Source organism: Phaenicophaeus curvirostris, chromosome 1 (assembly GCF_032191515.1).
Source record: "Phaenicophaeus curvirostris isolate KB17595 chromosome 1, BPBGC_Pcur_1.0, whole genome shotgun sequence".
Classification (NCBI taxonomy): Eukaryota; Metazoa; Chordata; class Aves; order Cuculiformes; family Cuculidae; genus Phaenicophaeus; species Phaenicophaeus curvirostris.
In genome coordinates, this window is record NC_091392.1 from 102,133,693 (window position 1) to 102,158,179 (window position 24,487).

General features: G+C 35.7%; 1 protein-coding gene across 5 annotated transcripts in view; it reads left to right on the forward strand.

The window, feature by feature from the left end:
* GBE1 (1,4-alpha-glucan branching enzyme 1) overlaps positions 1-24,487 on the forward strand; it is a 161,830-nt gene that overhangs the window by 77,307 nt on the left and 60,036 nt on the right. For all 5 annotated transcript variants that reach the window (XR_011338572.1, XM_069870145.1, XM_069870127.1 and 2 more), the window contains 5 exons: positions 10,072-10,187; positions 10,428-10,555; positions 13,176-13,274; positions 14,765-14,875; positions 18,117-18,288. Coding sequence is in view for 4 of the 5 variants with exons in the window: in XM_069870145.1 (XP_069726246.1) it covers positions 10,072-10,187; positions 10,428-10,555; positions 13,176-13,274; positions 14,765-14,875; positions 18,117-18,288 (626 nt within the window). In the remaining variant the exon portion in view is untranslated. The remainder of the gene's footprint in view (positions 1-10,071; positions 10,188-10,427; positions 10,556-13,175; positions 13,275-14,764; positions 14,876-18,116; positions 18,289-24,487) is intronic.

Genomic DNA, 24,487 nt, shown 5'->3' on the forward strand with positions numbered 1-24,487 from the left:
GGATACCATTGGCCTTTTTGGTCACAAGGGCATATTGCTGGACTTGTCCATCAGGCCTCCCAGGTCCTTCTCTGCAGAGCCGCTTTCCAGTGGGTCAACCTCTAACCTGTACTGGTGCGTGGGTTATTCCTCCCTAGATGTAGAACTTCATTAGGTTCCTCTCTGCCCAGCTCTCCAGCCTGTCCAGGTCTTGCTGAATGGTAGTATAGCCTTCTGGTGTATCAGCCACTCCTCCCAGTTTTGTGTCATCAGCAAAATTATGGGGGGCACAGTCTATCCCCTCATCCAAGTCATTGATGAATATGTTAATGCACTTAACTTTTGGAAAAACAAGTATTTGATGATGCCTTTATTTTAGTGCTGGTATTTTCTTAAGGGCAGAGGCCTGATCTTCTTGCTTCTACTCCTTTAATGGTTTTCCATGGGAGTTTTTAAAATGTTCTGTTCTATGAGGAATTTCATTTCTTTGCTTTTTAAATTACTGTTGCTATTCATTAGCATGAATAAATGCAGATTTCCATCTGAATCCAAATTAAAACGGTCAGCATTTTCATCTGGAAAGTACAGGCATGATGCTAATTCTTTAAATAAAGTTTGTGTGTGTGTGTGTTTGTTTTTAGGCTGATTTTTCTACACTTCACGTTTACTACCAGCAAAGAGTGAGGCTAGTGCTTTGTCAACTGTGGCTTTGGTTTCTGCATGTTTGAGGGAGAGAGTATGCTCAAAATCCTACCTTGTCTTGGGTGGAGGTCACAGCAGCATTTTTCAGCTGTGGCTAAACTGTATGGTTGTAGGAGACAAACATGTTTCTGTTGGGCTCTTCAGACAGGAGGCCGAGAGCAGTTTTTAAGGCAGGAAACACAGAGGGAGAGGTATGAACCAGACACTTCTTCAGCGTCCCTTTGAAGTCACTTGTGTGTGTCTTGGTTTGGGAACTAGTATTTCAAAGTAATAAATGAAATCGGGTTTATAGAAAACACAGTTTCAGGCTTTTAATAATATCATTTTGAGAAAGCAAAGCTGATAATAGAATGAATTGATTGAGAGTACGATTTTGGTTTCTTGTATAGGGAGTATAGAAAGTTGAAGATAATTGTTTTCTGTTCTTACACGTGTGTAATAGCATACTATTTCAGGGGAGAAAAAATCACCTCACAACAGAATAGTTTAATATCTCTTCAAATTTTATTCTTGACCATTCTCCTTTTTAACTCTGGTGCTGCTTTCTGGGGAAAGTTCAGAATAATGGTCTAAGATCATGAATCACATGATCTTAGTTTGCAGTAATAGTTTGCTGGCTATTTCTACACTAGGTATATACTTAAGTTGAAAGTGAACCCAGCATTCTAGGTAAACTCTGAAATGCTTGAGATCTCAGTTCAGTTATGGAAGTCATGAATTGCAGGAAATTGAATGCAAAATATCAATGGTAGATTTTTAAAATATTATGATTTAGTTGCATGTTGCAGACCAACAAGTTTTGAGCTGTTATTTGCAGTGTTAATTATATGACTAAATAAAAGTAACATTTGCAAAGAAAGTTCATTTTGGGAAAAGGTAATTTTAAATCTTCTCAAAGATTTTTATTTTATTAGTGTAGAATTTGCTTGGGTAGAACGTGAACGGTACAATTGCTAATGTTATCCAAGTTGTAGCTGAAATCCATGTAGGCTTTATCAGCGCTTTGAAGTGGTTTGTAAGTCTGTTTTTGAGACAGTCTTTATTTTCAAATGTGTATATCCTGGAGGCTCTGTTAAAGCTGCAGGTAATTGTCTTCGGTTCTTATATTATTTTTCTGTTTACTTAAGGAAATCCTCTGAGCAAAAAGCATCAGGAATATTAAATTTCATTACAATAAGTACATATCTGCTTTGCCTCCTAGGCTGTTCTTATATTCACATTTTGCAGGACATAACCTTTACTGAGTAATCCTTGAGTTATTGCTTCAATTTTTATGGCAAATAACTGAATGCTTTTTTCTTTATATCATTTAGTTTACTTTTTCAGGCTAGTCCTATCTATACCTGATAAATTTAAGAGTAGGACGTTTACTTAGTAGATACTCACTGGATATAATAAACCCTTATATAGTGCATAGTTCTGTTGAGGAGTAAATTTGTGGTTTTGTGCAAATGGCATTTCAGTACTCCTGTGAATATATTCATAACCATGTTCAATTCATTGACAAAATACAATAGAGACAGTTAATGCAGAATTAACCTGCTAATTTAAACTGATGGATCTTTCCAAAACATTGGTCAAACTTCTAAGCACTTGAAAACTTGGAAATTTCGAGGAGAAAACAAGTTACTGATCAACACATCAGAATCTTGCTTTTTGCTGGGTTGAGCCCAGATCCAATACTCTCCAAAGAAAGCTCTCCTTTTTGTGCGTGGAGCTTAACAGTGTTCAGACAACTGTAATTTATTCTTGGTGTGTGCACGTGTCTCTGTGTACAGTAGATGTAACTTCTTTGATCCCGAATTAGATGGGCTGATCGTCAGTGTTAGTGCTTAGAATAGAGTTCATGCAGTGCATGACTGGGGCTGCTCTTACTTGCTTTCACTAGTGGCTGAAAGAAATCACCTGCCAAGGGCACACTGCAGTGTGTCCCTAGCGTCAGTTATAGTGACTTCGGGAGAGTCTGCAAGACAGACAAAGTTACCCTCTATCATGTTGGGTTTTTTCCCCCTAGAAAAATGTTAGACTGTCACCTCTTACTTGGCATATGTTGTCACCCTAGTTTAATTGTGCATTATATATAATCTGTGCCAATAGCTCCTGAAGGAGAGCTACTGTGATAGAGCTGCTTTGTACCAACGGATGAAGTAGAATTTTGAGGGAAAAACAAATAAATATTTTCCTGGGGACTTCAGAACTACTGCATGTATTTAAATAAAGGATGTGTGTATTTCTAAAAAATCATTTTCCCAATGTAACTACTGAATATGAATCAAATCTAATAAATATATATTGCTACTATATTGTTTACAGCATAGGTAAGGAAACTGCTTTCTCCTTGCATAACAGTGAACCTATGAAGATCAGAATTAATGCTTCGAGAAGGGGTGTTTTCTGGTATGGCACTCTGGAAGTCCGTTTTTAACTGAAAGGGAAAATCCTCTGTATCTTCAAAGCTACTGTACTTGTTTATTCTTAAAAGAAAAAAACCAAAAAGCTATAGTTAAATGAAATATTTTTAACTACAATTAAAAGAAATAATCTATTTTGGTAGTTTTATTTCTTAGTGTTTAGTATTTTAGTACTTTCTATTCTCTCTTCATTCTCAGAATTTCAAGTTACAGCTTGACTACTGTATGTAACAAAATACATGATATAATAACCAGTGTTCTGCTTATTAGAATTTTTAAAAAGAGAAGTATAAAAATATGTCTTTGTCAGTGGTGTCTGTAGAATTTTGCTCATGAAAAGGGAAGTATGGGAATAATTGTGGAATCCTATATGCCAGTATTAAAATCCTATATTTACCAGTATTAAAATTATGTTGCCTGATAGAAACCAGTATGATTTAGTTTGTGAAAAGACTTCAGATCCCTGAAAAAATGCTTCCGAATATGAAAATGAACCATCTCTTTTTCACTTCAACTTCTCATGACTTTTCATAATACTGCTTAAATGATTGAGGACCATTTTTTGAAGGCTGGCCTTGAAATTCTGAAATACTACTTTTGAATGGGATGTTAACGCTTAAGCAAAAATACGTTCTGCAGCAAGTATTGGTAAAAGTATTTATGTAAAGTATGTTATTTTTAAGTGTGGCAGGAAACTTTTAGTATTGCAATGACTTATTTGGTATAGTCTTGTAATAATATGATGTCATTGGCTTTCTAATTATGGTGGCATAAATAAATCCTCAGTTTCTATGGCTAAGAATAAAGTCTTATTCCTGGATTTACATGTGCCCAGGTTATATGTTTGCTATTCTTTTAATCTTACAAAGATTCCAGTGTTTCAGTTGCACAGATTTCTGAATAATGGAGGGACTCAACTGCGTCTTATTTCTTACTGCTTATGGCAGTCAGGCATTACTCATCTTTTGCGTTTTATTTTTAGCATTATTACCTCTTATACAGTCCCACTTAATGGATTAATGTCCTGTAAAAGTGCAGAAAGTGATTTTTTCCTGTCAACCCTTTTCAAAGATCTTTATCCTTCTGTAAAAAAACCTCAAAATAGATGAGAGCAAGTGACTGTGGTGAAAGGTCTTTCTTTCATACAGCTACCTATCTTTCATCTTAATTTGATATGGTTCTTTCTATGTGCGAGAGGCTTTTAGTAGTTGTGAGAATTAAATGCCTGAAAACTCTTGTGTTCAATATGACCTAATACCACCTTGAAATATGGAAAGATAGAATCTTGACTTCCTTAAAAGCATGACTGGCTTGCCCGTATTTGGTAACATTTCCATTTGCCTTCTCCTATCTGTTTTCAGTTTTGTTAGAAAGTTGTGAGATTGTTTACCTTAATCTCAAGGTATTTGGAAACTTCACTCTTCTGGGAATCAGCTTCCTGCTGGCAACTGCTCTGATTGAGAAAGCTGTTTAAGCAGTACATCAGAAGTTCAGCTTCTACTGGGAAAACTGGTATCGGTGACCATTACTAGCTTTAATAAACTTTTTTTTTGTTGAAAACAAAAGCAAAGCAAAACACCCTGACATTATTTTTGCTGTGTGGAGGGTTCTGTACTTCCCAGTGGAAACTGCTGTCTTGCTTAGTGATGTAAAGCACTATGTGTCTGAAGGTTTTATAGACATTAGTCTGACTAATAGCTGTTTTTTTTTCTCACACTGCTGCTCTTCTCACAGCTGGTAGACTTAATGATGGGGTTGGTACTCAAATAACTGACCAAAAACAGACTGAGAGGAGTTTTTAACGGGTCAAGTTCACTTTTGTCACGTCAGTGAGACAAGATAAATTGGGAATGATATGTCTTCATGCATATCTTTTATTTAAGTCCCTGAGTGATGGCTAGCTTTTTTAAATTGTCTCTTCAGGTAGCAGAACATTCTTGATGGCCACAGTATTGGCTTTTGGAAACCTTTATACTCAAGTTTTGTTATAATCATAAAGTTATACTGAGACCCCATCCTAATTACTGATCTAGTCTTTCAGACTTTCATAATAAGGGCTTCATCCCCTTCTAGCCTAAGGGTAGACTATGTATTTCAGACCAGTTTAGAACACTCACTGAGATCTAGTGCAGACTCTGGTCTTTGAGATTCAATAGGAAGGCGATTATCTAGGATAGACACAAATGGGTTAATGTTTGGCAAGTCCAATAATCTAGTGCTGCTTCAGAGGGATATTGTCCCTGTAACTTCTGAGGTTAAGATCTGGTATGCTTTCAAATGCCTGCCTTTTATAGCACTCAACTTGGCATGCCTCTTCTGATTTCAGATGCATAGTGTTCTTTATTAAGTTTACTTCCTTATAGTTAAGTTCCTTAGTTATAGTTAAGACTCTTTCATGTGTCCTTAATGAGGGTCTTTCTTGCCCTACTGATATCAGAGTACTGTTTTACTCATGTATGAACCTATGAAGACAAATAGTTTTAAAGTTTTTATTGCATAGCAATTATGGTTTCTCAAAACTTTTCATCCCCTTGCCATAACTTGTGCATTCTTCTTCAGTAGTGAAGCCTTTGTTCCATGGTGGGGTGCTGAGAGCTTGCAATGTCAATCAAGATTTCTTAAGTGAGGATTTCTCATTAGCTGTAGGGAGTGTTGACCTTGAAACTTTTAGACTACGTCATCTAATTAGTGATTGAAACCTTTTTTTTTAAATGTTTTTGGTGTCATACTGGACCTTAAGGAAAGATAAAACTCTTGAGATCTGTAATGCACTGTTATTCGTGTTATTTAATGCTCTTTTATTTGAAAAGTCATTTAAAAGAGAAAGCTGCTTTGCAAAGCAAAGATCAAAGGTTACAAGTCTTTCGTTTGGCACTGTCAACATCTTTGCCATATCTCAGTATATAAATTGTCTACTTCCAGTGTTATGAACTCTATAAAGGTAGCAAAGCAAACATAATCTAATCCAATGAAACAGAAAGGTCGTGGTATGGATTCCATTTATCTTTAAAACAAACAAACCCTCACAATAGAAAGAACAGATAAAGTGATAGGCAATTGATTGTAAGCAGTAAGTGAGGAAGGAGAAGGCAGTGGAGTAGTAATTAAGATATTTGATAAATGTGAAAAAAGGCTTAGGGAGCTAGATCTAAAGCTAATATTTATTTTAAATTCAGAGGCTTCAGGGAGAAGAACTGGCTGATATGGCTGAAAGATATGTAGATAAATGTGCTTTAATGTTCCAAGCTGCCTGTTAAGGAAGTCTTGAGCCAATAACAATGGGCAACATAGAGAATTGGGAACTATCCCCATTTGCTTGCCTACGGAAGTGCAGTTGTAATCCGTGCAGGTAACATCCTTCTAAGCTAAACACTGTCTGAAACACATGCAGTTAACTTTCAGAAAAGGAAGTTACTTAAACAAGACTTAGCTGAAGTTAGAAAACTGATTCTGCTTTAGCTCAAACTAGAACAAATGCACATTCAGAAATCCTAAGTCCAGAAAAAGTAGCACACTACATCAGTGCCTCTGGTTGTTACTGACAGGGAGAGGTGAGTTAATTCGCTGCTTCTGTCTCTTTTGGAGATCAATACAGGGGAAGTGACATGTTGCTGCTGACCTCTTCTGTTCACAGATTATCATATGCCCCGGGTTTATAGCTCTTTTTTCTGTTTTGTTGTCTGCATGGTTTGTTTTGGAGGCATAATGCAGCTTGGATCACCATACCAAAGCTCTTCTGATCTGTTAATGGCTGTATCACGTTCTGTTTCCATAGAATGACATTTGGTATAATTAGGAGTGCAGATAGTGAAAGCAGTCTAGCACTGTGAGTCAGGGTTGTCCCTTGATTAAAACATGGGCACCTGCTGTATTGCTTTGACGACTTAGTCCCTTAAGGCTAGAGTTGGCTTGGGGTCTTGGCAGCTATATTACCTAGAGAACATCAAGGAGGTTGAAATACAGAGTTTATTCTTTTTGTTGTTGCTTTCCACACCACATAGGATGAGGCTGGTTGCTGTTTTGTATCACTAATCAAATGCGAAGCATCTAAATTACAGGCAAACTGGTGTATGCTGGTTAACAGTGGTGAAAAGAGAACATCTATGTATCAAATGCGGACATTTAGTTCATAAAATAACTTATACCAGATTCACTGAAAGTTAGCATTTCAGACTGAGTGCTCGTTTCTTTTATGTGTAGCAGTCCATTGGTGGAATTTAAGCCAGTCAGCTGTTGAAATGTTTGGGGATAATGTGAAAAGTAATATTTTAGCAATTCAGTGCTACTGTATGTTAGGTTAATTAAATTCTAGGAATTGAAAATTCTTTGTAATTTGTTGTAAAAATCTAGTTTCTTATTAGGTCAGTAGTTCCACTCATTTTCCATGATCTGTAATAATAAACACAGTTCCTGAATGTTGACATTAATGTTGTTCAAGAATTACAGCTTCAAGCTGTTTTAGATACAGCAAATATTATTTCTTTATCAATAATGACAAAATTAAATGCATTACTTGCTTGCATCTAAATATTTTATGTTCATCATAGACTCAAATTTAGAATTCTTATAATGAATAATTATTTTGCTTTTCTACTAGTAAAAGGGAAAAAACAAAGTATTGAGTGTCACTTATAAGCTGTTTCACATGTTTTCTGCTGACCTGGTATAGGAAATTTGTTAGATTTTTCATCACTTTGTGAAGCCAGGTCATCTAGATAGGTATTCTCATTTTACTTTTTCAAATGAGAAATCAGTTTTTATTGCATGAACTATTGACTTCAAGGGGGAGGAAAAAAAATGAAACCAGCAGGACTTCTCTGCAAAGACCTTCTTTGTTTTGAATGATGCCTTAGTGAGTTCTAAACTTTTTAAATTTCTTAGAGTGTAAATCGTTCTGTTCCTTAACGATGATACAGCATTTATTTTCCTCTCTCAGGTCATGCATGCAATGCAAGAAGTTTCTGAATTTTATGACTGTTATGGCTCTTGCCAAAGAGGAATTAGATTCTTAATGAATGCTATCCTGTTTTCATAACTATCTGTAAAATTATGAAAATAACTCTAGAAATGTTCTGAAGTTATTGTTTATATGGTGCATGTATTTCACTTATGCTATGATTTTGGCCTCTGCTGGCATTCTGCAAAGCTATTTGTTACTTCTGCCAATTTCAATTTCTGATTCTGCAGTTTCAGTTCACAAATTGACTTGGATGAAAGTGTGAACCTCTCTATGGTTTGTGTGATTTGTGTCTTTCAATAAAACTGTTCTTCTGGCTCATTTTGGAGCTATGTAGTTTTCTCTCTAAAAGTCAATATGGTTGCTAACATTTCACTTGCTTCCTAGAAATTATCCTAAAATAGAATTTTTTCAAGTTTAGACTAAAGTTGTGGTTAATAAGTTTGGTTTATGTTTTTTACAATTTTCTCTCCTGTGTGCAGTCAGATGGTTGGAAATATCTACTGCTCCTGCTCAGGTTTTTGATCTCATCAGTTTACTAACTAATCATTTGGTTCAACAAATTCATCTTGTTTGTTCCAATCTGTAGTCACTTTTTCATTTAAAATTCATTACAATTTTTTTTTTCAGACTGGTTCTCCATCTTTTTCCAAAGGTCAGTCTTCAGTGCCAACCATGGTGGAAAAAAATTACATTTGTTATCCTTTCTGAGACTTCTGTATATGTTTTAGAAACTTAGAAATCCTCCTCACTTTAAGAACTTCAAGATTATGAAGTCAGGCAGTTTGTAATGAGGAAAAACAACTTTTAAGTCTTGCTGGTGCTTTTAGTAATTAAACTACTCTTTGTGCACACATTACATTATTTCTGTGTGAGATAGTGATTTTATTACAATACTTCTTCGATTTTGCTCACAGTGTTAAGCTCTCAGCAAACAGCTTTCTACAAACTTGATGCTAGGCCACAAAAAGATACAGTGACCATTTGCACAGTGTTGTATTTTTGTGACGAGCTTGCTAGTTCACAGGGCTTGTGATACCTTTCTGTTCTTTTCAATATCAGAACATTCTCTCTAATTCATTCATTGCAAATCATCTCATCTGAGAAAAAAATAAATAAAATGTTCTATAGATAAGTTCCTGAGATCTTGCTAATATAGTGTTCTTACGAACTGTATGATTTGGGGTGATGTGGAGGAACACAGGGATACAACAAAAAGTCTTGTCACTTAATGCATGCCCAGAAAAAGTGTTAAACTGAGACAATTCAAATTGAACGGATTTGCATTTCCTAAATTTGGGGTTTTGATTTGGTAATATTTCTGTCTTTATATGCACAGGTGTGTATCTGTGTGCAGTACATGGAAAGAAAAAGAGAAATATTATAATCCTATTCAAGCAAATAAGAATTGGCTATTTGAAATCAGGATTTTGTCAGCTTTATAGGATGTCCACTGCCTCCCCGCCTTTTCATGTAACACCACTTACTCCCTAATTAAACCACCTGATTGCAGCACAGTAAGTGTTTAGGTAGTCTAGTGGTGTCACGTGATTTGTAAATAATTGGGGGGTGAGGGACAACAGCTTTTCAAATTCTGTTATGTCTAGAAATCACTGTAAATCCATAATATCCTGGGGACTAAACCTTTCCTGTTATTTCCTTACCATTTCTATAGTATTTTTTCCCACAGAGTATAAACATTTTTAGGAAGGGAAAGTTCAGTGGCAAGTATGGATATTAGTGTAGTGTATGTCTTCAAATGCAAGTGTTTTAGATGTCTATATAGATAGTTGACAATTTCTAAACCACTATTTGCAGTCTTCAAATTATGTACAGGAAAAGACAGATATAAGGAAGACAAACTTGTTAGGAAAAGGCTAATGAAAAACGGGAAATAAATCATTATAATGGTAAAATGTCCAGTACAAATACTGTATATGCAAGTGGAGAATGAGGAACTCTAGTTCATCGCAAGGTTTCTAAAACTTATAAAATATATTCATGGTTTGGTTTTTTTTTCAGCTGGGAAGTCTTGAGATTCCTTCTGTCTAATTTGAGAATGTGGATCGAAGACTATCGCTTTGATGGATTCCGATTTGATGGTGTTACATCTATGTTGTATCATCATCATGGGATTGGTGAGTAATTTAATCAACTCTAATCATAACACACCTCTTGCAGCTCTCTTGTTGTGGAAGTAGTGCTATAAAGTTCACTGAATGCTCCAAAAATTTCAGATTTTCAAATGTCTTGTTATGCTACTATATGGATAGATTTGAAGATACAAATAAATTCAGTGCTTATAAAATTGAATATTGCAAAATATCTGTGTGTTTTTAAAGAAGTGACTGTGGCTTTAACACTTCCTGTATCATTAGGCACAGGATTCAGCGGAGATTACAATGAATATTTTGGTCTACATGTGGATGAAGATGCTTTGTGTTATCTAATGATGGCCAACCACATGATTAAGTTCTTGCATCCGGAATGCATAACCATAGCAGAGGTAAGATCAGAATTTCCCATCCTCAGTGACATTAATACTGATTAACTTGCTCAGGGATGTGAATTTCCTGTTAATTATAAAGTCACGCTCAGGTACTCAAGGAGTGACATGAGATAAGAAATATTAATTAGTGGACAGACTATGCCCTGTAAGGAAAAATAACCAGAATATGCATTTTGGGAATTTTCTCTCCATTCATTAATGGGTCATTAATTAATATGGGGATTTATCTTTTTCCTTCTTCATCTCCTTGAACTTATAATGTGATTTGGTTTTATTAGTTTATTCCTTTTGTATGATTGCCATTTATCTGTAGTGTTTCATGGCACTAAAGATTAACAACCCTAGTGTGGATTTGCGTATTTTGAATTGTATTGGTAAATTAACAATTCCCTTCAAAATAAATGTAATAAATTTATAAATGTTGAGTGTATATAGTAATGGAAACTTAGTATTAAGTTTCTCCAGATTTCTGAGGAAGTAAATAGACTATATTACTCAAGTTGATTGAGATCAATTTCACTATTTTGACTGAAAAATACTACTGTTGTTGGCACATGGAACTTCTAATAAAATACCATGTTCTATGAATAGGTACATCTTCAGTGATATTTTCTCTTTATCTAAAAGAAAATTGTGTAAACCTTGAAGATTTTTCTGTTTTTACATATAACTAATTATGTGTAAAAAAAAAGTTGCACCTATCTGACATCATTACAAACTACATGAATTTCTTTTTGTTTAAGCGTTCATTATTTATCTCCAGGAAACAAAATACTGCTTAATTTCATTTCTTACTTATGGTAAGGCTTTATGTTTTAGACCACCACTGCTAAAAGCTTAATGACAAGCTGTCAAAACCAGCATCTGGTGAACAATCAGTAGTAAACTTGAGATGGTTTAATGGAGCTGTATGATTATTTGAAGTGAAATTTATTCATTTGCTAGATAGTCTTGGATTATAAGCATTCCTACTAATGAAATTATCAGTTCAGTCTTCTTGCATTACCTGACCTAAGAGTTCTTTTCTTTTAACAAGATGTATCCAGTTTCCCTTGCTTGAGTTGAAAACGGCTTCTTTTTCAATATGCTGTTTTCTGCATTGGGGTATTGCTACACAAAATATAAAATTGATCAATGTTCTACATGATTGAAGGAGAATTTCAGAAGCAGAAAGTATTGACATAATTGAAAATTATAAAAGGCAATGAAGACTGTCTGTTTGAATGAATGCCACATAAGAAAAATGTTTTCTGTGTGATCTGATGACTGCTGAGTAAAGGGGATAATCCGTCCTTTGATCTCCTGTCTTTGCTGTGCATACAGCCAATGATGCTGCTGGCCACCTCTGCTGCCACGGCAGGCTGCTGGCTTATGCTGTGCTTGCTGCTGACTCACAGCACCAAGGCCTTTCCTGCAGAGTTGTTCCCCAGTCTGGCAGTCGCCAGCCTGTTTGGTGGGTGCAGGGGTTAGTCAACCCTAGGAGCAGGATTTGACAATTTCCCTTGCTAAACTTCCTGAGCCTGCTTTTGATAGATTCCTGTAGGCAGTCAGGGTCTTTCTTGATAGCAGCTCTTCCTTCTAGCTCAGGATGCCATCCATTTACTTCGTGATGATGTGGTTTATCTCAGGACTTTTGTTAATATGGGTGTAGGGTGGGGTGTATGCACATACACGTGTGTTTGTACAACTTAAAGCACAAATATCTTTTTTGCTAGTCTCATGGAGCAATTGGCTTGAAAACTAGATTGAATCCAGAAAACCAGAATGTGCTTCATAATGAAATGCTGGTTCTAGTCAAATTTAATTCCATAAATTCTCTTGTGTAGGCAGAAGAAATAGATGTTAGTCCATAACCATTGTGGTGGAATGGTTTCTCACTGACATAAGTTAATAAAATTGATTACTGATAGGTATTTTGCAATTATTGGAGATTTGCATTTTCTACGCAGATAAGCTAAATTTAGAAGGAGAATGTTATGTACCATAATTTCATAATAAAACAGTGAAATAAATTTTTTAAGAACTTTGAATTATGAATTTCAGCGTCCATCAATATGAAACCAGAAAATCATGCAGTAAGTGTCACTTCCTGTGACTAGCTGAATCAATAGTTTTGGTTTTGTGCATTTAAGAAGAAAGCAGAGACTGTATTTTTCTTCCTTGCTGTACTTTATATTCAGACTTCTATTTTTATGCCATGCTTTATGCAAAATATCAATAAACAAAATGAAGGTTTAATTTGTCTTCCGTTGACTACTTTCTATTGATTACCTGCAGCTCAAGAGAGCTAATTATTTCAAATTTGGCATCTATTGAGGTCTTTTCCCCATTAAATATCTACTCTATTAAAATATTTTAATTAAATACCTACTCTATTGAAATATTTTGTAGTATTTTATGAGAAAAGTCATAATGCATTTCTCTGTAACTTTTGCATTCAAACGGCAAAACTGAGTGTAGGAATTTCTCCCTGCCCCTCACCCCCTTTCCCCAGCTTTATCTGTAAATTTGTTTATAGTTTACAGTGTGTTTGTAAAGAAGTATCACTGTATGGTAGCAAATCTGAATTAATAACTGCAATACCATGTAAATTTTATGGCTTTTTTTTTTATTTAAGGATGTTTCTGGAATGCCTGCTCTTTGTCGTCCTGTTGCAGAGGGAGGAGGGGGTTTTGATTATCGACTAGCCATGGCTATTCCAGATAAGTGGATACAGGTATGAACTTTTGAAAAGAATACATTTTTGTCTTTGAAGCAGGATATTTCTGTATCTGTGCATACACAAAAACGCTTCCTAATCCTACTGACATATTTTGTTCTTTCTTCTGTTAATATCCTATTAGAATAAACAGGTTTTAGTGGCTGAAATGAGAACTGTCAGCTAGCATGCAGATTTCAGAAGATGAGTAAGTTCAGGGACTATTCTTTGTGTTCTAGCTGATATTTTTTTACTTTGTACAATGCTTCTTCATAGACTGTTTCAAATAACCTGTATCTTGCAGCAGCTGTAGAATGTGTAGACTCTATTGAATGTGAACAAGTAGATAATAAGTTAACCATTTGCATATAAATGTAAAACACCCACCACTCTAAAGACATGGAATGGCCCGTCCTGAAACTGGGCATAGTAATTTGCATTAAAAATAAATACAGCTGAAAGTTTAACCAAAGTAAATGTAAGTGAATTATACAAACACCAATAATTGGTGCAGTGAGGTTACAAAAAGAATAATAAAAATCTGTAAATGTTCTTCAAGAAAAGTAATATACTAATAGCACTGACTATGATAGAGATTTAAATCACATTTTTTAATACAAAGAATCAGTAAAAGAGAAATAGAACTAAATGATCTCAAAAGGCTTCTGCTGATGTTTTAGAGAATGTTTTTTCAGTTAGGTAGAAGATTGCATCCAAATCCCTCAGGCTGTCATGATGATCTGAAAACAAATGTTTTGTATGAGCATTAGTGCTTAATAAATACATTGAGTAGCTTAACATAAGAAGCAAATTAACATCTTCAGCATCTTTCATTTTTGTAACTAGGAGGTGGATAACCAGTTGAAAACCAATTTTCAAATCTGTTTTCATTCAGAAGATGAACTTGTGAGCTTTTGCAACAGCGACAGCGTCATTAAACTTTGGAGTTCCTTTGGCCTGGAATTTGTGGATCAGAGGAATGTGCAAGTCCCTCTGTTAAGCGCTTTCTTGTGCTCTTGTGACTTAATGGCAGTAGCATTGTGCTATCTTGCATGGATCTGTTCGCCACCACAGAGCCCAGTGGTTAAGCTGCAGTTGGACGCTGCCATATGCCAGCGTTGCTTGAAATACAGGGCTTCTTTCAGTATTGTGTGTAGATGGGTGTGTGCTCACATATTTCTTTCCAGTTTTTGGTGCAATGCTTTCTTGCAGCTCCTGTCAATGACGTTGCTGTATCAGAGGATTCCCTTTGTCCATACTTATATGTGGAAGTACAGGAGAAACAAATTGTACTAGTTATTGTATTTATGTAGTGGAATTCAAACAAAAAAATTCTTTGGATTATCAGAGAAAGCTCATCGCTTCAAAACTTGGAAACAGGAGAAGTAAAAATAATGCAGTTCACAACCCATTGGAAATCTCCGTTTCAAGATAATGAAGAAAGGTAGTGATGTGCTTTTAGTTAAAACAGCAGTAACTTTTCAGTGATCTTTCGTTTATTTCTGCAGATAATTAAGGAGCTGAAAGATGAAGACTGGAATATGGGCAATATTGTGCATACATTGACAAACAGACGGTATGAAGAAAAATATATTGCATATGCAGAGAGTCATGACCAGGTATTTTATCTCTTTGTTTATCTTTAAGCAAGTAAGAGATGAGGTTTAGTGATTTGGTGAGTTTTTATTTTTTAATATTGAGGCAAGAGTTGAGAAGGGTAGGCAACTATTTCGGATATAGGTAGATCTAGACTACTGGTTGGTTTTTCAGTTGGATTGTCTTGTGGGTTTTATTTCGTTATGTTTTGATCCTTCTTTTTAATATAGTAATCCTACTTGTGTGTTGTTATTTTTCAATTTAGTTTTGCTTTTGAGAAATGAATCCTGGCTTTTTGTTTTGCCTACCTGTTATAGGACATAGGAAGGCACATAATCTATGCTTTTGAAATCTGTTTTCTATAAAATAAACTGGAGCACTATTTATGATAAACATAAACAATATCACATTTTAGAAAATTTGTTCACTGTATGTGCTACTGTTGTATTCACATCAAAAAAATGTTTCCTCTCCAAAAGGGCTGCAGGCATCCTCTTTTGAGATCTAAATTAAATATTCTTTAACAATTTGGTTCAGAACACAGCAATTTATAATGATTCTGTATATGGAAAAATGAAAAAGTAATGATGAATTTGGATAACACTAATCTCTCACAATGTTTATAATGGTTGTTTCTGAAGAATCAGAAAACACATTGCTCGAGAATTTTAAAACTAGGAACCTAAAAAAATAAAATCTGTCTTCTAATCAAAGGTTGAGGTAACCTTTCAACTCTTTCCTCTAGATATGAGGTTGATATTCTATTTCCTATACCTTCTATAATAAAACTCAACAGAATTCCCCAAAATAAGGCTTGTCTTTTTTTTAAAAAAAGTATTCTGAGTTTATCAGCTTCATTTTGTGTGTCTATTTACATTCTTATCTCAGAGACTGTTACACTGGTTGTTCTTAAGACATGAGAGAAGAGTCCAAATCCTGGTAAAGAACTTTAGGTATTACTTGGAAATGCATATTCTGTGGCTGTTTGCTTTCATAAAATCTGAATCTTCATCCTAAAGTATGACATAAAACGTTACTCTTGCTGTTCTTTTATTTCACACTGGATTTTATCAACTGGGTTGTTTTCCATGTCACTATGTATTATTGTTCTGGAATCTTACGGTTGGGAGGAAGGTCTATTTATTCTGAATTAAAAAAAAAAAAGACGATTGCAGATGTACATCAGGATGATATGTGAAAATTTAGCATAGAAAACTGAAATGGGAATGTAGATAACATTCAGTCTAAAGATACTTGAGGTCATGCACGTGAGGGGCTGAAACCATTCTAGCTTCTTATACGTTTATAAGAGGCTACAAGCTGACTATTACCATTCATAATACAGGCCCCTGTGGTTATAATTGTGTGAAAATAGCAACTCAGTGCTAATAGGTATCAAAAAAGCAGCTACAGTAGGTACTGGAATTATTGTGAACAGGATGGAGAGAAAAGAGCAAAATCAGTATGCCACTGTAGCCTTTCATGATCTGTGTGTGTCTTGAATATCGGAGGCAGATTGGGCCCTGTATCTCGAAAGATATACAGCATAACCCGAAAGAATTCTGAGAGAGACTTAGTAAGAATAATAGCATATTTGGATTGGTTTTCACAAGATAAATAGGCTAAGTCTCTTCAAGGTAAAAATAAGATCATTGAACGGGGAAGGATAACAGTTTATAAAACTATAGCTGGTATAGAAAAATATAAATAGGAAGCATTTACCTTCTCTTCTAATGGAAAGATTAAGGGATATTAAATGGCACTAACAAATGCCACATTCTGAGTCCAGAGATACGTTGATATGTTCCTTGCAGTTGTTCATTGCAGTCTTCCATCTTACCATTGTTGCATAGGAGTATATAGAGTCATAGAATCACCAGGTTGGAAGAGACCCACCAGATCATCGAATCCAACCATTCCCACCAATCTCTAAACCATGCCCCTCACTACCTCATCCACCTGCACCTTAAACACCTCCAGGGAAGGCGAGTCAACCACCTCCCTGGGCAGACCGTTCCATTGCCTAATGACGCTTTCAGTGAAGAATTTTTTCCTTAGGTTGAGCCTGGACCTCCCCTGGTGGAGCTTGAGGCCATTCCCTCTTGTCCTGTCCCCTGTCACTTGGGAGAAGAGGCCAGCACCCTCCTCTCCACAACCTCCCTTCAGGTAGTTGTAGAGAACAATAAGGTCTCCCCTCAGCCTCCTCTTCTCCAGGCTAAACATTTTTTTTAACTCGAGGGAATCATCTGTATATGCTATTGTTTTGTTAGTTGGGAAGCTAAAAAGGTAATGGTGCTTTTCAGCTAGACCTGTTTCTGTCTCTGGAATCTAGTGAGTTCTCATGCTAGAGTATAAAATGATAATTGGACTAATTGAACAGAAATTAGCAATTTACATATAAATGCTCAAAAAAACGTTTTCAAGAACCTGCATGCAATATATTAGAATAATCCTTAGCGCATAGCATTTGTGTGGGCTTTCTCAAGTAACACAAAGCACTTGCAATTTAGTAATTGTCAGTGTTTCTCGACAGAATTACTAGTTTGTTTTTCTCTTGTGTGAAATCACAGAAAAGCAATCACATTCTTGATTGCATATAAATTAATGCTTCATATTCACTTTGCATCTCTAAATTAGGAGTGTTGTTAATAGCCTTTTATTTGTATATCCCCAGAACTTTACTTGAGATGTTTGCTTTCTTATTTTCTGTTTTCTATAAAAATTCAAAAATGTTAGGTCATTGTGGCTTATTGAGTTGATGCTAACATTTCACATTTGACACTTCTCAGAAGTAATTGTGCAATTTGATCCCATCTGGAGAAATGTAGGACAACAACAGGGGTTTATTGATGACATACTCGCCCTCCCATTGATGTGGGGAGCCCAGTAACCACGTAGACTGTTGCAAGGGAAAAACAGATGGCTGAGTCTGGCATACACTCGAGGCTCAGTTCAGGGATGTCACTACCTCAATTTACATACATTCTCTTTTTGGCAGCTGATTATATATATCACATCCCTGTGATTACACATCATGCAATGCAAAGTTGCAGTAGTTAGAAGCTAGATTCAATGTGACCTAGTGGTCATCAGTGGTGGTAGGATGTTTTCTTTGTTAACTAGGTCGTGCACACAGAACCATGTCCCTGACTCCTTGTTAATCATCTGAGTCCTTCTCCTAGAATATAGGGTGCCTGCTTTAAAAAAATGTTTAACGCTTCTAGTCCACCCAAAGGTTTTCTTCTATTTTTTGAACTGTTGTAGGCGCTTGTTGGTGATAAGACATTGGCGTTTCGACTGATGGATGCAGAGATGTATACAAACATGAGTGTGCTCTCGCCTCTTACTCCAGTTATTGATCGTGGAATACAGCTTCATAAAATGATTCGTCTCATTACTCATGCACTTGGAGGAGAAAGCTATCTGAACTTCATGGGTAAGTAATCTTAGGAACAAGTTTTTCATTTTCTCATCTACAGAAAGCTTGACAGGGAGCTGAAATGATCTGACATCATCTTACATCCACAGTGTTTATCACAATGGTGAATTTTGGAACATAAATGCTTTTATAAAGATTTAGCACAAAGGGTAATATACATTGTTTTTCTGTCTGTAAGATGTATTATAACATAAGAAAATAAAATCAGTTTGGTTCCTAATTGTAACAGACTGTATGGCCCAGCATGGCATGGTTTGAAAGACTCAAAGCAGGTGATTGCCCCCAGCACCCGTGGCAAGGCCGGAAATGCTGGAGAGCATGTCTGCACTTGTCTAGGGAGGAGGGACGTGCCTGAGCCTGTTACCTGTCCTCTCACCTGATCAGGTGAGGGGCAGGGACAGCGAGTTTTAAAATCCCTGCAAAAGCCTGCAACTTGCTCTGTTTGTCCATGTATATCTCTTTCTTTTGTCTTTTGTTTGTGTGTTGTGTGTGGACACCCACCATCTTCTGGACCCACAGGACAAAGAAACACGCCGAGTTCCTAAGGTTGTGTCTGTCTCTCATCTTTCCAATTTCTCTCGTAACTATTTCTGTCTTTTATCCTTTCCTATCTGTTTTCCTTCTCTTCTATTCTCCTTTTCTATTTGCAATATGTGGCTAGTGGTTTGGTTTTCGGGTTTGACTCCAAGCAACATTAGGGCTTTCTGTGCTGTTTTCACCTCAGCTGTGGCTTTTCCTGTCTGTGCTCAGTCCCATGCAGGTAGTTTGATTGTTTGAATCTGGTGTTTTGAGGGCATGCATCTTGTTTAGTAAAAAAAGATGTAGTTTACATCACTCCCCCAAGTGATTTTGAATTGCTGTGGCACCATGCTGGGATGAAGAGCTCACTTTGTTTTTAAGGGGGCTGCGACACAGATGTAACTTTTAAAAATGTGTAGTTCGGATTACTCTGATTTACAGCTTAAGCTAGTATCTTAATTATTGTTCTGCAAATTTGTCAGATGGTGAGCCTTGCCTTTACACAGCTGGCTTGTCTTTCATCTTTGTTGTTCTGTGTTCCTAAACTTTTTAGGATAACAGTGAATTTACTAGAGATATCTCTGTACTTATTTCCTTTATTGTAACGCAGTAATCCGGAGTCAGTTGAATTATATTTCCTCACTTCTCAGTGAAGAGCAGAGGCTTAATGAGGTAGCCAAGGGAAAATCATAGAGATAGGGGGCATATCCTGCTGTTGAAGCAGGGAAAACCAGTAAGAGTTAGCAAAACTTTCCTGTTGTTCATAAGCTGTAAAAGTCAACAGATGCATTGCTTCCTAAGCAGTACTGGTATGAGGACATCCAGTAGTTAAATTCATAGGAAGATACAGTTCCGTGTACTCATTTAAAAGTTCAGTGTTCTTAGCTTCAGCATTTTTTTATAAAACTATTTATGCTTGATGCTCTTTACCATATTCTGGTTCTTTAATTTCTTTGCAAAATAATCCTTACTTTATAGTAAAAATCACAATTCTGTGATGTGGTGTAGCAAGTTCCGTATAGCAGATGTGATAGTCTCATGGGGGGAAAAGGCTGTAAATGATCACCTTGGTCTTCTGACAACAAAACAAAAATTATATAAGTTTAGCTTAATATTGCCTTCAGCTTTGATTAAATGTTTTATATTATCAAATTAAAAGAGATTATTGGATGGATATTGCCATTCTTCTATAAAGTGTGTTTTAAAATAAATTTTTCTAATTAAAAAATTGAGGACATTAATAAGGCAATGGTGGCATTTGATTTAAGCATGTTTGTATGGCTACATGTTCTATTCCTTGGTAGTAGAAGTAGTCCCAAACTACCAAGCTTGTGGTTTTTCTTAAAAAAAAAACTTCAACAACAGTTGAAATTCAGTACAACTGAAGTTCAGCAACTTCAGTACGGAACAAATAGTGAAACTATTATTTCTAATAAAATGCAGATTTTCTTTTTCCCCGAAGCAAAGCAGAGTTAACTAAATAAATTTTTATGAAGTCTGTAGTAAAGCACCAAAATACATGAGGTATGTGATGTCTTCTTCCATTCAGATTAGTGATACTACAGTAGTTAAGGAAGCAGGTATTTGAAAAATAGACCAGCTAAACTGCAGATGTCTCTGCTCCAGATTGACTTGGTAAGGTTAGAAAAATGATCTTGAATTCAGTGTGACGTTAAACCCAATGTGTCAGTGCAGACTAATTGAGCAATTAATATTGTCTATCCTTGAGTACTGCTAGTGTTTCAGTAACTGTGTTATAGTTTGCTCTATGTAAAAGGGGAAAAGATTGTTATAAATGTTTGAAGAGAAAACATATAAACTTGGAATGCTTGCAGTCTGGTGTGCTTAAAATGCGTGTTTTGGCATGCTATCTAGTTAAGCAAATACAGTGACAAATAGGTTCCTTGATTTTCCCTTTTGAGTCAATGCTAAGGGTAAGGAAGAGAAAGCCTCCTATGGAATTCGGGGAAGAGTGGAAATCTCCTTTCACAAGGAGGGACTCCAGGTGCCTCTGTGCTTCTCCCTAGGTCCTTCCATAAATGTCTTGTACCTTCTTTTTCTGAAAACAAAGACAGGAAAGCAATGTGCTGCTTTCTCATTCCTTTGCTCACCTTAAGGAAAAACAAACTGCTAATAAAAAATGTTATCTCAGGAGTGGCAGTTTGTGTTCTCAAATGTATCCCGGAATTTCTCTCTGAAGATCTGGAATAATATTTTATTACACATCTGTGTTGTACTCTATGTGTGCAAGCAGCTTCGTATTGAGAGAAGTTAGGCCCCATTGAATACTGATTGTGGCTTTCTCTTGTCTTTCTCACTCTTCACACTGGACTGTTCTCTGTTCTTCTTACAGCTATCTATAAGAAACCACTGCAAAAATCCAGGAAGCTCTTATTCTTTCTCGATGTTTAATTTTCACTAAAGACTTTTATTTTCCTTCTCAATTGCTTATATCCCAGTATAGGCAATCAATGATGTATACAAAATAGAATGTGAATAGGAAACTTGTCATTTCAGAAAATTGTTTCCCTTGCAACACAAACCATTGGGATCATTCTTTCCTCTAGTCTATATTTCAGTTTTCTGTATAGCTTTGCAAATAATCTCTGGGGCTTCATGTGCCCATCTGGCATGGAAGACTTAACCTAGAAAGGGAAAAGCTCCATATGCTTGGCTGAAAATGAGCATGATAATGATAAACATCCTGCTGTAGTGAATGAACACTCTGGAAGGCCAGTTTGTTTAATAGTAATAATAAAAAAGTAGCAGTTCTTCTGAGACACACTATGTCTAAATCCTTGCTTTCAAAGTGAGTAGGGAGCAACAGCCCCAATGAAGCTGTAGTTTGTCCAACCCATCTCCTGTTTTAGACAGATTTTAATACTGAGACTGGCCAGTACTGGTCAGATAATGTCATATGACTTCAGGAAATCACAAAAACTAAAAATTCTTTTGCATAATGTTTTAGTTGGGGCACAGGTGATGCTTCTTTAAGGACTTTCTCTGCCACTGCAAAGTTTCCAAAAAGACGTTGACATAGATTATACCAATCTGATTGCCTGAACTTAAATGACACTTAAATACCCAATCATTCATAATGTATGCCTATATTAAATACTGGAAGGAATGTCATTATTGGAAATAATAGGGAAAAAAACTTTTCTTATACTCAAGTATTTGAAATACAATATTCATCTAATATTAACTTCATTAAAACTAGAGAAGTGTATGGAAAAATGTTTGGGGACATAGATCTTTGCCTTTTCTAATTTGAGAGTTTGAAAACATCCACAATAAAAACTCTGTATCTGACTAAAATTCTTATTGTCATTTTACGCCCCCTGCTAAAAGACTTCTGGAATACTATAGGAATCTTCTGATGCCACTTTGAAAATAAAGCAGCCATAGTTGTTACGCACTGGACAATGTTTAGCTTCAGCATAAAGACTCATGGTTTTCCTGAAAATAATAGTTGAACTTACCACTGCAAAACTGTTTTGTCTGTACATCCCTTTGTTTTCCTTTGGCTTAATTTTTGTATCCTGTCCCTGAAGAAAAGCCGTAGACAACTGTAACTTTCCTTTCCCTTAAATATTATTTTTCTTTTCTCTTACTCATTGTCTGTTTCCTACACTTGGGGAAAGCCTGTGGGACATGGGAAAGAGCTGTACTAGTTCTTCAGTGAACTTATTTCCACGTTATCTCTATCTTGCAAGATACATGTTTGTTTAGGTTCAGACAAACAAGGTAGCTTCTTTCTTCCCTAGAAGAGACAAAATTCAACCCAAAGGGGCTTAAATAGAATTTTAAGTCCTTGGGATCCTTCATAGCACAAATGCTTACTTCTTTATGCCACTGTAGGGTTTTGCTTTACAGCTTGCTAACAATAATTTTCTTACTTCTTCATTTTAAATTGGCTTAAACTCAAATCTATTGATTTAAATGGAGATTAGTTCCTACATGAATGCCTAGCACTATTTTTCATGGCTTTTCTGTAGTAAACCAACTCTTAATTAGAACTCCAGAAACTGAGTCTCTCTCCCTTCAAAACAACTACTTTTTAAAATATATATAGAAGTTAGAAAATTATTTGCAGTAAGTAAAATGTTTTTTGCAGTCATGAACATTGACGGATTGTTCTTACTGTTTTTGTTGATGTTTACTACTGTTTCACTACCGTCATCAAATTTATCTGTAAAACTTCCTTTTCCAGCTTATGAGTTCATTTACACAGTAGTTTATCTACTTCTCTATCCTTTAAGTCTTTTTGGATGCACTAAATGAGGTTCTTGGGGTTTTTGTTTGTTTGTTTGTTTTCATTCTTCTTCTTATGTTTTGGTATCATGAGACCTTCTTCTCTCTTTGGCCTTAAAAATAAAATAAAATAAAAATAAAATACTATTTATCATCTATTCCTTTGAGAAAGAGGGAAAAAGTTAGATTGTTTTTTTTTTTAACATAAAGAATTTTGTAACATAAGGATTTGAAAATATGTTGACAAACAAGAAAAGGAATTGTGCAAAATCTGTTTCAGTAGCACCAATATCAGCGTGGGAAATGTGCGTACAATTTACTTGAAGAATTAAAGATTTGAAATGAAAATGATGCAATTTAGAATTTAAATGAGAATGATACTTAGAATCTGAAATACTTTTATTGCTACCTATTCTTGATACAAAGAAATTGTATCAGGAACAAGGTTATTCAGCATAAACCTAAGGGGATTTTGTTTTCTTAGACGTGTTGCAAGCAAATTGCTTTGAATTTTTACACTTCTTTTTTTTGTACGCTTTCTTATGCTTATTAGTCCTGTGCACTGGTTACAGTGTGACTTTTTAGACCATGACCTAAAAAATGGCTTTCCAAGAGGAAATGCTCTTTAAACTAGCTCCCTTCAGTCAACTTGATAAACAACCTTGAAGCGCTCTGTTGGTAAGGACTGAGGATAAGGATATGTAGATTGAAATCATCTTTCTTAATATGCTTACCTATTATATTTGGCAAATGTGCTTTCTGTGCTGCCAGTTCTATCAGATGCTTTAATTTCATGGCAGACTGACAGAAGCAATTATCTTCATTTTAAGGTAGAAGAGAAGGGTGTAATGTGAAATCTTTCCTACAGTTTGGCATAGACTTCTTGTCCTGTAGCAACAGATTATGTAGGACTTTGTTCCGTAGTACACTGTATGCTCCTACTCACAACTTGGGGTGGGCAGTGGCAGGGAGAAGAATCCAAATATATAGATTAAGCTTCATTGATTGCTTTGAGAGTCTCTTCTGGCAGATCTTGAGATGCGAACTATTAGCATTTGTTATTTGTTGAGAGTTGATTGAAGCAAACTTAATTCCTACACTTGCTCATAACATATTAGAGTGACTGGGAGAAAAGTAATTAAAGAGAGACACTCTAATTTAAAACTAAACCACACTAAACTAAACTCATTTTCCTTCTGTCCCACCTTCTTTTCATGTATTATGTCCAAATACTAGAAATCTTTTGCGGGAGTTGATTGTACCTCTTCCTTGAGAGGGTAGGGAAGAAAGCTTCATGCATCAATGCATGTCATTTAAATATAGAAACAAAATTATTACTAGCAGCAGTCTGTAGATGTGATGGTTCATTGTAGTCCATACTATGCCCTCTCAAGTCAGGAACCTTGAAACAGAAGCCTGAACA